Here is an 18,013-nt window from a genome sequence, read left to right on the forward strand (position 1 = left end):
CAATATATAACATTTAAATACTAGCAACTGAATATTAAACCTTTCTTCCTCCCCTCCCATTTAAAACAGGTATGCTTAACACACCAGAATTTTGATTCCTCTGCAGTAAGTCCATTCACCTAGATGACACTAAAGTGATAGCAAATGCATATTTTCAAGCACTACGTGTTTTCAGAGACAGAAAAAGATCTTTTTTGTTGTCCTACAGTGGAAATTATATTAGAAGAATTACCTTAAGAGTTTCCAATAACGGCAAATGGACATTGAATTAAAAAAGCAGGAGATGCCCCAAGTCTTGTGTTTTTAGAATTCCCCCTGCTCTTTAGAGTTCCATTAGCTCCTGCAGCTATTCTTTTTATCAGGAGAGGGACAGGGAGGGTGGTGGTGGTGTGCATGTGCTTGTGTGTCTGTCTCTCTCAAAAGAACCAAAACATTCACTCTGTTGAATGTTACCGAATATGTATCATTGCTACTTGTGCACCCCACCCATGTGGCTGAGCAGCATCTACTCCCTATGGCTAGGGTGTAACTCTGGTCTGTTAATATCAACTCGATGACTTTCACAGTAATGAAAGCTCACTGAAGAAACACCACCCTCCAAAGTCTTTTTAGAAAGAAAAAAGACTGCATTTGGTAGATGGATGCATACAGAGTATCCAAGATTTTTCTATTAAACTGTCAATGCACAGTACTGTTTGAGCTGATGAGTAATAATTCTGAGTAAACAGCATGCAGCTCTATTTGGCAAGTGTCAACTTTTAACTGTTTAACCACTCACTACTTCCACATTGCAGCTCTATGCTTTCTGTTCTCGATATCAAGAGCTTACCCTGATTTGAACGGGCGTTGACCACTGAAGTCAAGCTTGATACAGGACTCTCTCAATGAACAATGTTGTTTTCAGGGAGGCCATGCAAAAAAGTGCTGCCTCTCTGCCACGGAGAGCTTGACTCTTAAAACTACCATGTGGCATTCTGCCACTTACAAACATTGACATTCCCCTTGTTTTTATTAAATGAAAGTATACATTATCAAAATGACCTACCATAGTTGTTTTCACAAAGTGAATTAATAACACCTTTGAGTTTACTACTAGAATCCCACATGTTTATAGAAATGAGACCAGTTATTTACTGCACAGCCAGCTGCATGTTGAGTCTGGTAGGTTAGTTTCAGTCATCTCAAGCCTCAGCATTAGACTTGGCACCAAGTTTACTTTAGCCATGTACACAACCCTTCATTAAATAGCACTACAAAAATATTGACTGACATACTTTTAACAGCTTAGCAGCAGAGTCACAAGCCTTTCATGCTATCTGATACTGAGTTAGCACTTTTCAAAGTGTGTTCTTTCACATGGTATTGCACCCACAAGGCAATGCTCTGCTAATTTGCATTTTGGCTTGTAATTTTCAGGCATTCTTCAGACATTTCAGAACACCCTGGTTCACCAGGCTGCCTATACAGTGATCAAAAAGTCACTTCAGCCTTTATGTGCATTTGAATCTTCAGTTGATTCATGTATTTAGCTATTTAAGGGAAAGATAGGAGTAAGCCATCTCAGTTAAGTTCACTACCTTTTGGGGGTAAGGGTTTGAGAGAAGGGGAGTTCTCTACTAAGATTATGAAGACTACCTGTTAATACTCTGACTACACGGAGGAGAAAACTTCTTGATCAGGAACATATGGCAGACAGTGATCCCATCTTTCATGGATACAAAGATTTAAGATTATCTTAAGTGCACATACGTATACAGCTTCAGACTCAGATAAGCAGCTCCAAACAGAGTAACAAGAAAGCTCAGCTATCAACCAACATACTGTTAAACGACCTAGCCTTTCTTCCCCCAGAGAGTTGCCATACTTTAGAAAGTACTAGAAGAAGCACAGTCACTTAAGAAACTGAACCCAACCCAAACAAGACAGAGAACTATTTCTGGAAAGAAACCAAAACCCAAGATAGCAGAGTTGGAAAGACTGAAGTTGATAGAAGAGCAGTGAAAACTTAACACTTCCATACACTGAAGAAAAACGAAGTTCAATGTTTACTTGGCTATAGGAAATATTGTACTGCACGAGTACAGGACAGGTAACAATCTGCAGATAGTGCTAGAGATGAATCAGATTTAGTGGTTCTCAGGCTGAGTAAGTAAAAAAATCATGGTACTGCAAAACAGGGTAGTTGACAAGACCCACAAAACGATCCCACGTTCTACACAACGTGTAAGATTCTCAACAGGAATACTGAGTCTAATTTTGGCGCTGTACCTCAAAGAAAGATGAGGACTGAGTTTGGAATAAAGCCATACAAGGTATCAGAGTTGTAAAAGATGTCCACATGAACAACAATTGAGGAATGGGTAGCTGTTCAGGCCAACATAAAAAGATAAGAAATCTTAAGTGTTGCAAACATGAAGGGAAGAATTTCCTCTCCAGACTGACTGTGAGTAAGACTACTCTATAACGGAAACAGATTAGATGAGGATGGCAAGAAGAAATCCCTTTAACAGCAGAAACAGGCTAAAATCATTCCATGACCCCTCACTGTTACAACACTTACCAGTCTAACTTATAATGAAACACGGCATCTGATAAGGATGACTTTAGTTCATATTAGGGAAAGAATTAGGATGAACGTCATGACTCTTTCTTCAGGAGAGCCCTTCAGTTTACTTCTCTGATATGTATACTAGCCAGATGTCACTGAAGAGTAAAAACTAAAAGCCAGTATTCACATTTAAAGGACCAATGAACTAGAAAAGCTAGACAAGGTGCTTGGACTTGAGACAGCTACATCCTTCTCCTGTGTATTTCCCACTTTAGTCTGAGATTCAGGCTGAAATCCAAAATAAATAAGCTTATTACCGCAGAGTTCAGAAGACGATGCTTGGACTTAATTTTTTGTTTTGTATCAGGGAGTACTTTTGCAAACACTTCAAATTCAGCTTTGAAGGGAGATGTCAAATGTGAATACACAAGAACTTAAGTTACATATTTTGTGTCAACATACATCAGTGACAGAACAGCAACAAGAGCAGATCTAAGTTCCTGCATAAGCCTGAGCAATTGTTAATGGTTTTTTAGTTTCAAACTAGTACACATTGTTTTTGCAACACCTTTAAGCATATGTCTCTACCACTCATCGGTGACTTGCCTACACATTTAAGTCTGTTAAACAGGTAAGAGCTTTTTACATCTTAACACAGATACCTGAATGCTGTTCTACAGCCTCCTCTCAGGCAAGTTGCACTCCTGCTGCAAGTCAGTGCCTCACAATGCCACAGTGAGAGTGGGCCACTACCTTCTGAAGCAGCATGTGATATCACAGAAACTAATACGGTATTTTATACAGTCCAAAGTGTCAGCATGAAATAGCAAAATTTAGACTTTGTTAATATGCTGCAGAGCATCAGACAACAGAACAAGGCAACCCACGTCAATTTGATAGGGAACAATAGCTGACACCAAGACCATTTAAGAAACTTGTTCCAACACTTAGGCCACCAATATCAACACAGGAAAAAGGAGGCCTCATTATGAACCTGAGAAATAAAAGCAAAGTTAAACAATATTTACCTACTCATATACCTCCTGTGTTTTCCTTCATCTGCACTGTTGATTCCACTTAAGCCAGTCTTATTTGTGAATGGATACAGAGGGGAAGTAGGGACAGAGGAACTGGTGTTAGGATGAAATGCCAAAAGAATGAACAGATTAGGGAGCCACATTTTTTCCTTTTCAGACCTCAGCAACCGCTGCTGAGGAAGCAAATCATTTAAAAATCACACATTACGGAAACACCTAAATTCCAGGACAGAAAGTAACTGGAGAAATGGCAACAGACACTATTCCTATTGCTCCCTCCTGTGTGACATATCTGAAATTAGACTATTGGAAAGTTTTAATTTTAAAATAATCAACAAGGTTTTATTTATAATTAGCATTCACTCATCAACATTAGAAGAGATGCTATTTGCTAGAAATTACTCGACAGTGCCTAACTGTCAGCATAGTAAACTGGTACCAAAAAAATTAGATGTATAAAGGTCGTAACATCAGTGTAGACTTCTGAAGACCATTTGCAGTGTTCCGTCATGCACTTAAATATAGCCTACATAAACATCCAAACTACTTATTTCAGTGGCTCCACAAAGATCTGCCAGAGAATAGGAAAATTAAGTTTAACGTACAAAACTATTTACTGATGGCAGAAATTTGTACTTCTCATTTAATTTCTATTTAAAAAGTTTGTTACATCAATATGCTGAATCAAAATGTTTCTATAGCGTTCCTACTCTGCATATACTTTCCTATTAATTCTGAATTATCTTACTAATGTTACTTTCAGTCCAGACATGCAACAGATTTGGAATGATTTATTTGCATGTCTTTATTGGCATTGTCAGGAAATTAGTTCAATCTTGGGGCAGGATTCAAGAGATGTAGAAAAGGAGAAAATTACCCTGCCTGTTATAGCTCTCCTCAAAATTGCTGAAAGCCTGTGGACAAGTTAAACATGTAGTACCCTTCTGTACTCTCCCTTTCGTGTTGATAACCTGAGCTCCATTTTTAGCGAAATAGAACTCTGATATTGGTTTCTGAACAGATTTCTGGTCAGAAGTTTTTTGCTCTGGCACCCACTGCTAATAAAATAGTAGTATGAGAAAGTTACCTCCATTAGCATTTTTCAATGTTTTCTTAGCACAGCTAACTCATAGATCAATATTTACATACAGTATTCAAACAAAAGCTTGACTTAAGAAATTTCACATTAACAATACTTTAAGGCAGCTACTAGGTTGAAGGAATGGGTAGATGCACTTGGGTCGCAGTCTGAAGGTGAAGCATTCCAATTACAGAACAAAACACAGGGAACTGAGATACTCCAGGTGCTTACATAAAGTCGGAACTGAAATTTAAGGTTTCCTCTGAGTTTGAAAAAAGTTACTCCTGCATAACTGCTTATACTTGAGTTGATAAGAGAAATAACACAAAGACAGAAGGCCAAGTTTAATTTTAAGAAATACTTTAATATTGTACTTCAGTATTTTACCTGATGTCCTTCATATTGTTTACCCAGAAGCTGATTTGTATTACCAACAGATTTAAGCAATCTGACACTAACTCAACCTTTTAGAACTGGAACAACCAGAAAGTTTGCGGGGGCTCCTTTAAGATTACTCTGTAGGTCATTTTGTTATATTCAAGATGCTTCTCAAGCATACAACGCTATGGTGCTCTGTTTTTAGCCATTGGGAGTTTTGCTTTTGTGTGGTGTTGCGCTTGTGTTAGACAAGCAAAAGCCCACCTCTACCCCTCAGACACCTACCTTCCTGCCTCTTCTGCTTCAACAACACAATTACTGCTAGTAGTAATATATTTCAATGCCTAACAGCACATTCATTAACTCCTTTAGAATAGTACATTGACAAGAGAAAACACAACATGCAGATGATCTTAAGGGTGACTCTTAATTCTTAATAATGTGCACAAGGTAACTGTTAACTTTTTTTAGGTTATGTGGAAAAAAAGAACCACATTTTATGTGGTTAACAAGCATTTTGTGAAAATTTCAAGCTGACAATGGTGTTTGTTTTTTTCCCACAACAGTATTCTAAAGTGGCCTTATTAACTGCAATCAAAACTGCTGTTTAAAGTTTGCTCTGCGGTTTTCTAAATTAATCTATGAACCAGGATCCACATTCAGAAAATAATCGTCTCAAAACTAAACATCCCAATTCTAGTTTACTTGTTTGGAAATGTATCAGTGTTTAATAAAGGAAGTGAATCAACTGTTTTAATACTTATGCCTAAATTTGACTTTACCAGCCTGCCAAATCCAGCTTTTTGGTTTTTCACCATCCTAACTAGATCTGTACTTACACAATGCAAAAACCTGGGATGTGAAGCGTCTTACTGAGTTTGACAACTGGTAATTTAAAAAACAAGTTGTAGTATATTAAGAATTTCACAAAACTAGAATTACTTAGAAGCGAAACAATCTTTGACTCCTGAGGCTGCCACGCCCCCTCCCCCCAAGCTATTTGGGGGGAAAAAACTGCTAGAAAAGAGACATTTTGTAAATTTTACTCTTCCCAATGTTTCTGTATAATCCTGTTCTAGTAGCTGACTCCTCCTCTCCCAGTGTTTAATCAACAGTAAAAACAATGAAGTAGTCACTCCTTCAAGGTAGCCAGTTGATGCCTTTCACAGTCAGACTTCGAAATTCATGCCTCCTGCTCTAGATAGGGACACCTTGTATGTCATCCCTTCAAAATGAAAAAGGGAACCACCTACTCCTTACATGCCAAACTTGTTGGACATCTAGATATCCCTCTGGAGAATGACCTTTTACAGTTTGACACACTGAAGACAGGTACTGTAAGAAGTGAGCAAGATTTAAAACAGTATTTCAGTTTGATAAACACAAGATTTTGGAAATCCAAGACTTAAAATACTGTCCATTTATTTTGCTGAAGAGTCACAAAGTCAATAATGAACACATGCAGAATCTGCGTGGAAAAAATTAAAACTAAGATGGAACAAAATGGAACAAACCTCAGCTAATGCAGAGTTTCTCATGAAACATTCATTTCTAAACAAATTCTCAGCAAGTTTTCAACTCAGGTGTTAGATTAACATTACAAGAATTCATTATCTGGATCTCAGGAGTTCAAGTTGATTTGCTCAAAATAAGTTTAACTATCTAGGTGGTTCTCACAGCAAACAGCAATCCACTCCCCTCATCTACACCTTTGGGAAGTAATGCAAGTTTGTAAGTTAACATATCACATCTGCCAGAGCAGAGGGTAAAGAATGAAAACTCTGGATAAGTTTAATATGTGTAAAGAAACACTTTCCACTTCAGTGAAAAAGTAAATCTTATTTATTCATACAGCACACATTCATTTTATTTGTTAGAAGTTACATGCTGCAGGAGTCCATGTTCTCTACAGGTAAACCCAGGCATTTTCCTCACAGCACAGAACTAACAACACTTAAGCCGGTTTCTCTAATCTTAGGTTAGAAATTCCATAGTCCACTTTCAAACCACGGTGGAGACCTGGAGTCAGTCCTTCAGCTTACAGAAGAGAGCAACTTATTTAAGAAGAGAGCAACTTTTCAAAAGCATCAATACCTTGGTGCTCATGCATCAATGTTTTTACTCTGGAGAAATGTGGAAACCTAGTCTGGTCTTGAGTTCTTCAGCAATACACATTCCCATTAGATCCATCTAAGAAAAGGTGATCAGCCATCCTAGACCTGACTATCTCTTAGGGTAGGAGAAGAGAGAAGCTTCCTAATGATACACACCCTTACAACCAGGTATTTTACAGATAAATATCTGCTCAGTACATTTAATGAAACATTTAAGTAGAAGAAAAGACTCCTGGTTACACATGAGCTACTTCCTCATTCGCCTCACTGATGGTTTTATCACTGTTTTAGACTTTTCCCTCCTCTAGTTCAGGGAGATTAATAAGCATTTTAGAAGCTGTACTTGAAACTTTTAATCTAGTACGCATTCAGGAACCTCAATACAAGAAAAGGCTAATGCAATGATCAAAAAAAAGAGCAGCAAATTCTAACAGTTATGCTTTAACATTAGATGTTTTACATTTCTCGGCCACCAGCTACTCATTGGTGTTGCTAAGCAGAAAGTTTTTCTGTCTGCTCATACTCAAATTTAATATAGAATGCATTTTAAGTCAGTATTTTCTCTGTTCAGAACACAATGAAACACAGTCACAAAGTTTCAGTCCATCTTTCATACTCTAAACAACCTTGTGACATGCTACTAAGTCTCACAAACATACTTTTGTTAGCAAACAGCTTAAGCAGCCTACCAGAACTACCTACCCACTCAGTAAGTAACAAAGAGTTTTAAAAACAAACAAAAAAAGTACTTTACATAGCAGTAGACTCAAGTTATCAAAATGACTGCTTAGTAAAGGAAACAATCTCCTCTTTCAATTTTATTCAAATAATTATGTGTCAGTTCAAGAACCCAGTTCTCAAACAAAAACAGAAAGGTAACAAGTTTGTCAAGGAACATTTGCTTGAGTTTTGGTAACCTGACCAGCAAAGTTCCTTCAGAAAATTTCAGAGTAAGCAGACAAAAATCTGAACTTTTCATTAAAATGGGATATTTTGCCTCACAAAAGCCCACCTTCTCCTACTCTCAATCAAGTGTTTATATATAAAACTTCCACAAGAGCTGAAGAAAATAAAAGGATGGGTGAAAAGTTACTTAAAACTAAGGATCACTGAAGTGTTGTTCATACAAATTCAAATGAAAAATGGGATTAACTTCCAGATTCCAAGAAAATCTATTTTTCAGATCCTAGCAATGTTACTAAGCAGCAGTATATTTTTCCAGTACATTTTTCCTACGAAGTTGTATATAAATCATAGGATATAGCACTAACCACTCAATTTGGAAAACAGAGAAACAAGACATTTGGAGACACGTTCTTTAAGAAACATTAATGATAACCAAAGTGAAAACTGAATTCGGACATTTCTGTTTTATGTTTAATTACATCAAACACCTATTTATGTCCACACAGCACTTTTCCAAGGCTTCTGGTAATAAGATTCCTATGTATTTTGGTAGTAACAGTTAGTAGGAACAGATACATCTCCACATCTACAACATTCATCACACGAAGCTGCTACTGTATTATGAAGATAACAGAATATGGCACTGGAAAAAAATGCTAGTAACTCATGATTTTCTGAGATTTAATTACATACTTTTAACTTGAGTCCAAGCTATTGTTACAAGATTGCATTACCTTTTGCTGTTTTCCTTGCCTTGTCTTGATCATGATATTTAGTTGCATACTACAAAGAGAATGCTTTTAAATAATGTATTGCTTTAATATATTAAATGGTTTGATGGTTTATTTAGAAGTGAGGTGCCATAATATTTCCCTCTCCATTTAAGAATGAAAACAACTGCTATTTGTCTTGAATACTGTAAACACTAGAGAGTAAAAAGGAGTATGCAAGAAACTCAAAAATGTCAAATAGCCATGAAACTGCAAACTACACATACTGAAAAAGCCATTGGATTTGGAACAGTCAAGTCCAGTGTTATTACATTAGGACTGCAAGATGCAAACTGAACTATTTCTTGTCAGTTCAGCATATACTGAAAGAATTTTATTTCCACTTCCTACTTGTAGACACACTTTTCTTCAGTTTATATAACATTCCAGAACACGACTCACTCTCTTTTAGAAATGAACAGAAAGATAACTTCAATAAAATAATGAAAAAAACACTCGTTACCCCTATCCTGATACTAACTCTAAGTAAATACTGAAAAAATTGGGTAGTGGAATTACCCAAGAAACCTCTCATTCCACTCCTTTAAATGTGAAGACAGAGATCTGATACAATTCATTATCTTCCTTTTTTTCTTAAAAGAACCACTAAATTCTTGCAAAGCATGGAAGTTTAAACTGTCCAAGCTGAAATCAATATTAAAATAAGCCTTTTTTTAAAAAAAAGTGGAAAGACTGCATAATTAATCAGGCTTCTTCATAAAGGAAGATCACTTTTGGAAGCTAGAACTCATGCTCCTCAATAATCATTAACGATCTGAAAATGAGGTTAAATAAGATGACTTAAGTTTACCAGTAATACCAGACAGAAAAAGAAAAGCAAGCAGATACCTCATGATAGCAGCTGGGCAGTAAAGTAGGAGAAGAAAACTCAGTGTTTATAAAAACAAGATATTTTTTTTGGTGACACTGAAACACAATTCCAAACTTACACATATAATGACAAACTCTAAACTATTACCACTCAATACTTTCATATTACAAAAAGGTGGTTCTGTAAAATTGTCAGCTCAGAATTCAGCAACAGTTAAGGACAGCCTTGGAAGAGGGAAAAGAACAGGATGAAAAAGACTTCCCTTTGGAGTTGTGCAGAGCAGAGTTGAAGACAGGATTTGGGTTTTTTTCCCTCATTCATTCCTGCATGGTAGCATGCAATGATCCAGCCCACATTACTGCTTATCCAGACTTCACGTTAAGCTCTGCATTTCACTAGCTAAATCATTCACCAAACCTAGTCTGAATTTTAGCCCAGGGTTATCAAGTTCCATATCCCCACAACCCCATACCTAAAGACCCCCATGACTGTAAACCAGTTTTTGAAATGCCAGATGGCATTATGGATGTGTAATGCAGAAACTTGGTCAGTGTATCCTCTTGAGACATTTCTCTTGGGTATTGCAACAGTAACAAATTGCAGTATTTTTTTTCCTCAAGAATATTCCATGGTTAATTTTGTATCTCTTCCACTAGACGCCTAGTTTTGCAACTTAATTTTGAATATTTTAATGTTACCTCTGTATCAAAGTGAAGGCAAAATGCCACACTATAAATGGACTAATACACTGAGATGATTTTTTTTTTAGAGAACTATTATCAAAAGGCAGCACTTCAAATTTAAGAGCATGTACCGCTTATTGTAAGGATTGCCCAATAAAAGGTGAAACCTCCTAATTACAAATAGTACTTATATAAGCAGTATTTCAAGAAGCTCAAGGTAAAAATATGTACCTACTTAAATATCTATTTTAATTTGTATGCCTGTAACACCTGTATAACCCAGATGCAGAAGCTGCATTGTGCTAGGTATTGTAGTTAAACTCAACACCTTGGGGCAGTGCCTATCTTGTACCTGAAAATATAATGGATGTTTTGCGTGCTATGTACTTCAAAAATACCTGACCTTCAAGCTCTATAGATAAAAAGAAAATAACTGAGTTCATTGAAGGATGTACAGGATAGATCAGGAAAGCTGAACGAAAATGCTGATGAAGACTAAGGCCTTAAGAGACAAGTAGACGAAAGCCAGTAATCAGATACAGTAAAACAGCCAAATGATGAAAGAGAGGAGCTTAAAACCAGAATGATAACCTAGGAGAATTGACTCTAAGAGGAACAAGTTTAACAACTACGACAGGTAAGAAACAATTCAATAATCATGGGAGAGAACGGACAAAACAATTACTAAGTCACTCAAACATAATGCAAGCTTTTTCTTTTTCAAGCTAGAGCTCAAGAAAGGTTCACAGTTGTTAGCTCCCAGTTCTCTAAACTCTTATCTACGAAGAATAAGCAAATCAATTCCCTTGAAACATGTTTAACACACAGCTTCAATCTTGCAGCTTTTACCTGTCATAAATACTTTGAGTACTTTAATGACTGTACAGGGAAGCTTATAATTCTCCGCAAGCACCACCAGATCTAATGAGGGAGTGAGAAAGGAAATCAGAAAAAAAAACCATACCTTGTGTTGTTCTATTGCATCTACCCACTGTTGTCTGTGGTCTGGGTCCTGAGCTCGGAGGTACCAAACACTATCGTTTACGCTAATATCAAATCTGCATTCGTCAAAGTCATGAGGCTGTGACAGAAAAGAGGGTAAGAGTAGCTGAAATTAGCAACATGTTCAACAATACCTCTCAGAGTATTTTGACACTCTAAAACACTAATTCGAAAACCTGGTCTATATTGTCTTGAATTCATCCTAGATTCTAAATTCTGTTTTATGTAGCTGTCTCAAATAATGAGCATACACTCTCATAATGAGAAGTGCCAGTCTTCTGAAATAGAAAAGCCTGTTTAATATATTCTTATTAAATAAAATTGTCACAAAAAGCTTCCACACAAACATTGACCAAAACTTCATACTTCAAAACAAATCCTTTAGCAAAGTAACTACTGGACACAGCCAGGAAAACACACCTATATATTTTTTTTTATTTTCAAAGCAGGAAAAAAAATAATTAAGGTTATTGCTATCAGTATGGATTTTAGATGGAAGGAATATATACATTGTAGCAAAAAGCACCAGGGTAGAACCATAAAAGCAGACTATAGCAAAATTACAAGGAAGAGCAGGAACTAAAGGATGCTGTGGCACCCTCTGCATCAACTATTTTCACCATGTAAGACAGGGTTGTCAGATAATTGGGAGCAACATGCAATCCTTTCCAGCATCATTACTCTGGTATCTGGTCCAACCTTTCTTGGCAAAAGCACAGTCTAGACAAGATGGCCAAGCACCCCGTCCAGCCGAATCTTAAAAGTGTCCAATGTTGGGGAATCCACCACTTCCCTGGGGAGATTATTCTAACGGCTGATTGTTCTCATTGCAAAAAGTTTTCCTCATGTCCAACTGGAATCTCCCCAGGAGTAATTTGTACCCATTACCCCTCGTCTTTTCCATGTGACTCCTTTAAAAAGCGAGTCTCCACCTTCTTTGTAGCCACCCTTTAAATACTGGAACATGGTGATAAGGACCACAAATATTGATTCCAGATGCTAAAGACAAGTCTACACATTAGTAATACCCCTTACAATGTAAGAACCGCTCTGTGAATACATTCATCTTGCAGCACTGTGGATCGCTCATGAAACACTCCACAAAAGAAAACGTAGAAGCAAGTCTCATTTGTTGTCATGCACAACAGTCCAGTGTCAGTGAGAATTATTTTCAAAGGATCTGGAAATCAGGGGCTACTTACAAATAATACACAATCTTTCTTGTTTAAATATACTAAGGAGGAAAAAAAGCACAACAGAAGCCAAGCTACCAAATAAAAAATGAGCTAGGAAGAATTTAATAAAAGTACAGAAGCTTCAACATTTTTTCTTTTAAAAGCCTCAAATATTTGGTCAAGGATCAGAACCCAAGTTCAATTTAAAGACATTTAAACTTTCCACAGAAAAAAACCCAGCAACTGACAAAACTGACAATCCAGTCAATCAACTGCAGCTACTAATTACTTAATACCTGATCATCTCAACTTAATTCAATTCAAACAACTTTCAAAACTGGTTCTATACACTGCTTTGCCTTCACCGAGCCACAGAACATAGGGATGTAAGAAGAGACATGTGGTGGGTTGACCTTGGCTGGATGTCAGATGCCCGCCAAGCCGCTCTATCACTCTCCCTGCTCAACCGGACCGGGGAGAGGAATTGTGAAGAAAGGCTCGTGGGTCAAGATAAAGGACAGGGAGAGATCACTCACCAATTACTTCCCCAGACTCAACTCAGGGAAGTTAATTTAATTTATTGCCAATCTAAATCAGAGTAGGATAATGAGAAATAAGAACAAATCCTAAAACACCTTCCCCCCACCCCTCCCTTCTTCCTGAGCTCAACTTCACTCCTGATTTCACTACCTCCTCCACTCAAGTAGTGCAGGGGGACAGGGAATGGGGGTTGCAGTCAGTCCATCACATGTTGTCTCTGCCGCTCCTTCCTCCTCATGCTCTTCCCCTGCTCCAGCATGGGGTCCCTCCCATGGGAGACAGACCTCCAAGAACTTTTCCAACATGGGTCCTTCCCACAGCCTGCAGTTCTTCACAAACTGCTCCACCATGGGTCCCTTCCATGGAGTGCAGTCCTTCAGGAACAGAATGCTCCAGTGTGGGGTCCCTCCCAGGGGAACAGTTCTCCACGAACTTCTCCAACGTGAGTTCTTCCCACGGGCTACAGTTCTTCATGAACTGCTCCAGCATGGGTCCTTTCAAGAGAGTGCAGTCCTTCAGGAACAGACTGCTCCAGCATGGGTCCCCCACAGGGTCACAAGTCCTGCCAGCAAACCTGCTCCAGTGTGGGTTCCTCTCTCCACAGGGTCACAGGTCCTGCCAGGAGCCTGCTCCAGCACAGGCTCTCCATGGGGTCACAGCCTCCTTCAGGCACATCCACCTGCCCTGGTGTGGGTTCCTCCACGGGCTCCAGAGTGGGTACCTGCTCCACCGTGGACCTCCATGGGCTGCAGGAGGACAACCTGATTCACCATGGTCTTCAGCACAAGCTGCAGGGGAATCTCTGCTCCAGCACCTGGAGCACCCCCTCCCCCTCCTTCACTGACCATGGTGTCTGCAGAGTTGTTTACTTCACATATTCTCACTCCTCTCTCCCAGGTGCTGTTGCGCAGCAGTTTTTACCCTTTCTTAAATATGTTATCACAGAGGCATTACCATCATCGCTGATCAGCTCAGCTTTGGCCACCAGCGGGTCCATCTTGGAGCCAGACAGAACTGACTGCATCAGATATGGGGGCAACTTTGGCATCTTCTCACAGAAGCCACCTCTGCAGCCCCCCCACTACCAAAACACTGCCATGCAAACCCAATAGAGGACATTAAATCTTCTAGTCCAGACCCTGCTTCCTCAAACTGCATTTGCTGCATTATTATTTCTGTATATGAGAAAGATGTTTATCTGCTTTAGGGTAGCAAACCTGCCACATCAATGTGTCAGGCTTACATGCCTGTTCCCAGCCACCCATCTGCCAGTCCCTCCTTTAGCCATGTGGTGGGGGACGTGCATCTACAACAATGGAAGACTCTCCCCAAAAAATCACCCAAAAAGCAGGCGTACAAGAATTAGCTATCAAAGTTTTTCTTGCTGTGACAGCATTCCCCTCCTCAATCTCTCTCTCTGAAGCCCTTTGGGAGGAATTAAAAGCAATGACATGCTACGCAGATAGAAAGACTTGACAAAATTCAACTGAAAAGCCTGCAGTACTACTGATCCCACACTTCCATACACAACTTACTCCAATGTACAACCATCCTTGCTTTTTCTGTCCCTCCATCTCTAACCTAAACATCATCTAATGTGATTTAAAACCATCACCTTTCTGCCCTTTTCAAATGTATTCTCCTTCTCTGCACAGCAACTTTCAATGTATTCAAAAATCCATGCCTCATTGCCAAGACAGGGAAGAGAAATGTTTTCCTTGAGGTCTAGCTAAAACTTTAAACACTTTTTTGGGCCAATCACTTCATGCACACTTCTGCATCACCTACAGTTAGAGACTAGGCCGTCTGAAAATCAGGTCTAGGGTTATACTCATCTCACTGTGCAGTTCCATGTCACAAAAAAGCCAGCTGATCAGGTGGTCCTGTTAGACAAGTTGCTTAAAAAAAAGAAATATCCACTAACAAGGCTAAATACTGCTTCAAAAGAAGTTAGGCAGGTGATACATGATTTGCTCGACAGATGCATGTTACCTATTTACCATCTTATAGTACTCATTAATTGCCTATTTTCCATATTTTTGGCAACTGAAATCAGACCCATTATTTTCCCCCCCTTTCCTCTGCTTTTTTTTTTTTAAAAGAAAGACTCCACCACAAGAACCCTGTATTAACTGAACATGAAACACGAGTTCTCTAATATGCATTTTACCAAGAGCAAATAAAACACCTGAATTACATGTGACCTGTTCTTTTCTTAACACAGAACAAATCAAGTTGTTGATTAACCCTTTTCTTAACCAGGAATGCGTTCACCTTTCATCTTCTTTGATAACTTCGTAGACTTCAGTATGTAACTTTTTGGTATCATCTGTTACATTCTTCTCCCCACTGAGCTATGGACAAACCTCCTTGGTTTCCCTCTTGGTATAACTGCTTTTATTGTTTTCTATAGCTACACCTAGCAGAGGCCACGAAGTGTTATTCACAACTTCTCAGGTCTGTCTTTTATTCTTCTAACACCCTCCTGAAACTAGTTTGAGCCTCTCCTTACAGTTGCTGGAAGTTTTTCCATTTCTCTTCCCTTCACTTTCTTCCTGTAGATCTCTACTCATTTCATTTAGATCTCATTTTTCTGAGCTTCACTGTTTCTAGCCTAGTGTTTACTTTCCTCCTTATGCTCAGAAGCGATTATAAAATGGTACAGTTCTTAGCTGCCTGACAAGACGTTGGAGCATAAATAGGGATTTTTATCTATAACAAGCTAAGGACCTGTGCTGAGGCCAGGATACATCCTACTGCCCTTTCACAACCAAGATAAGGCAAGAAAGAGGAATGTTTTAGTCATGCAGGGAAGCAGGAAGCAAACAGGAGTTCACTATCTACCCTCAGGACATAAAGCAGGTTGGAGAACATCAGCTCCTTTTTCCTAACACCTCCACCCCACAGCAGCCTCAAACAGCATACATAAGTAGACTGAAAGGGCACCAGGCAACAAAGCCCAGATTGACATGACACTGTGAATGGGAGCACCTGAAAACCTTTACAGCACTTTCAAAGGAGAGTTGAGCAGACTTTAAGAGTCTGCGGCAGAGGCAGCCTGTGTGTGTACTAAGGGCTCCTTCCAGAGCCAGCATTTAAAAAAACCCAGACAAACAGCTAAATCATAATTCCATCAAGAATATGCTGCAAGAAATAGGCCTCCAGCACCCCTAAACAGTCTTTCTGTACGCCTCCTAAGCTTTCTTCCGAGGCAGAGAGAATCCTGCTGAAATAAAAGCAAGTATTCAAGCGTCCCAGATCTTTCTGTATAAAACCAACCTATACTAGCTCTTACATTTTATACAAGCAAGAACAATTTACATGAAGAAACATTTACTTGGCTACAGTTACTGAGGAAGTCCATAGCCAGCTCAGGTCTCATGAGTCATAGCTGACTGCATTGCCACAAAATCCTTCCTGCTATACAGCTCTCAAGCCTGAGGCATTAATGAAACAAGCTTCAGAGCAGTATCTGCCTGAACAATATTGGTTCAAGTGCTTAAGGCAAATGACACACAGAAGCTTAAGTGTTTTTATATACTTCATAACCTTCAAGAGTACTGCATGGGGAAAAAAACCCAACCAACTTGAACATAGAAACTTTTGCTTGTTCTCTCACTACTCTGAATGGTATTTCTTCTTTTCCCTACAGAGGAAAGCTGGGTTCCAACTCAAGTCTGCACATCACCTATTAAAGTGTGCTTGTGTTTCTATTCCCATTGCAGAACTAAAACTTATCTAAGGTTAACTTATGAAAAACCTTCAAAATTTTGAAATAAGAAAATACCGAGCAGGGCACTAGAATACAAGACAAATTAATAGAGACCTACAGAAAACGAGAACCACCATTCTTTAGTTCTCTCTCAGACACAAATGTCACTAGCATAAATGCAACAGAGGCCATTATCTAGCCTAGCTCCACCACTTCGCAGTTATTAACAAAACAATACCATATACTGCTATGAAGATAAATGCACTTCACAAATACACCAGTGTTATACACTATAATAACATATATTAACTGAGTGAAGACAAGCATTGTACTTACCTAATTAAGTAGTACAAAGCTATTTATCTCTGAAGCTTTGACATTGCAGTTTTTAGTTGTTTTTTTTGTGATGCCAATAAGTCTTTTTTTTTCATACAAGATTAAGAAAAATTTAGTATAGCTGCACATTTTGCCCAAGGCTAAATGTGAAAACCTGTTCAGCTGCTGAATACAATTCTTGAATTCTAAATTCCAGTCATATTTAAGCCAGATTCCCAAAACCTCTAATGCTAATTCTCATTCATTCTGCTAGAACACCGCATTATTTACTTTTCTGTGGACGGAGTTACCACCGCCGTAAAATCTTGTAAGAGAAGTATATTCATAAAAAGGTAATTTTACAATGAAGGCAAATATTAAGTACTACCTGTTTTATTCCCTCTAATAAAACTATTGCAAAATTGTAAGGAATCATTGCTTTAGAAAAGGCATTTTGTAAAGCAATGCATTTTGGTTTACGTAATTAGGTTTCACAAAATTCTCTTAAGGGAAAAAGCTTGAATGATCTGAACTCCTCTGATGATCAGTTAGCTTTCAATCATTAGCAAAGACTTTAGTAGCAGCTTTAAGCTAAAACATGAAACCTGATGTTTCGCCCCCCTTCTCTTGTGCAGCTCAAAACAAGTTAACAGAACGTCTCATTCTTTTTTCCAGGTAAGCTTGAGGATGGTGTCAGTCAAAAGGTACTTAACTGAAAATTGAGAAAATTAATTAAAATTTTTGTAATCAAACTTAAAATGTTTTTCTTAAGTCTAAACTTGTATGCCTTATATCACAATATCTAAAGCTATTAAAAATGCTAATTCTCAGCTTTGAAAAACCTAAAAATGCCTTATATAAGTAAAACTGACTTAACATACAATTATTCTTCCTATATAAATGTAAAGTGTTTTGCATGT

General features: G+C 38.3%; 1 protein-coding gene across 4 annotated transcripts in view; it reads right to left on the reverse strand.

Annotated features, from left to right (window-relative positions):
- CERT1 (ceramide transporter 1) overlaps positions 1-18,013 on the reverse strand; it is a 76,378-nt gene that overhangs the window by 40,314 nt on the left and 18,051 nt on the right. For 3 of the 4 annotated variants that reach the window (XM_075137105.1, XM_075137106.1, XM_075137104.1), the window contains exon 3: positions 11,314-11,430. The exons of the other annotated variant lie outside the window; for it this stretch is intronic. In XM_075137105.1, coding sequence (XP_074993206.1) covers positions 11,314-11,430 — 117 coding nt within the window. The remainder of the gene's footprint in view (positions 1-11,313; positions 11,431-18,013) is intronic. 4 annotated transcript variants of the gene reach the window in all.

The sequence above is a fragment of the Calonectris borealis genome, chromosome Z, assembly GCF_964195595.1.
Source record: "Calonectris borealis chromosome Z, bCalBor7.hap1.2, whole genome shotgun sequence".
Classification (NCBI taxonomy): domain Eukaryota; kingdom Metazoa; phylum Chordata; class Aves; order Procellariiformes; family Procellariidae; genus Calonectris; species Calonectris borealis.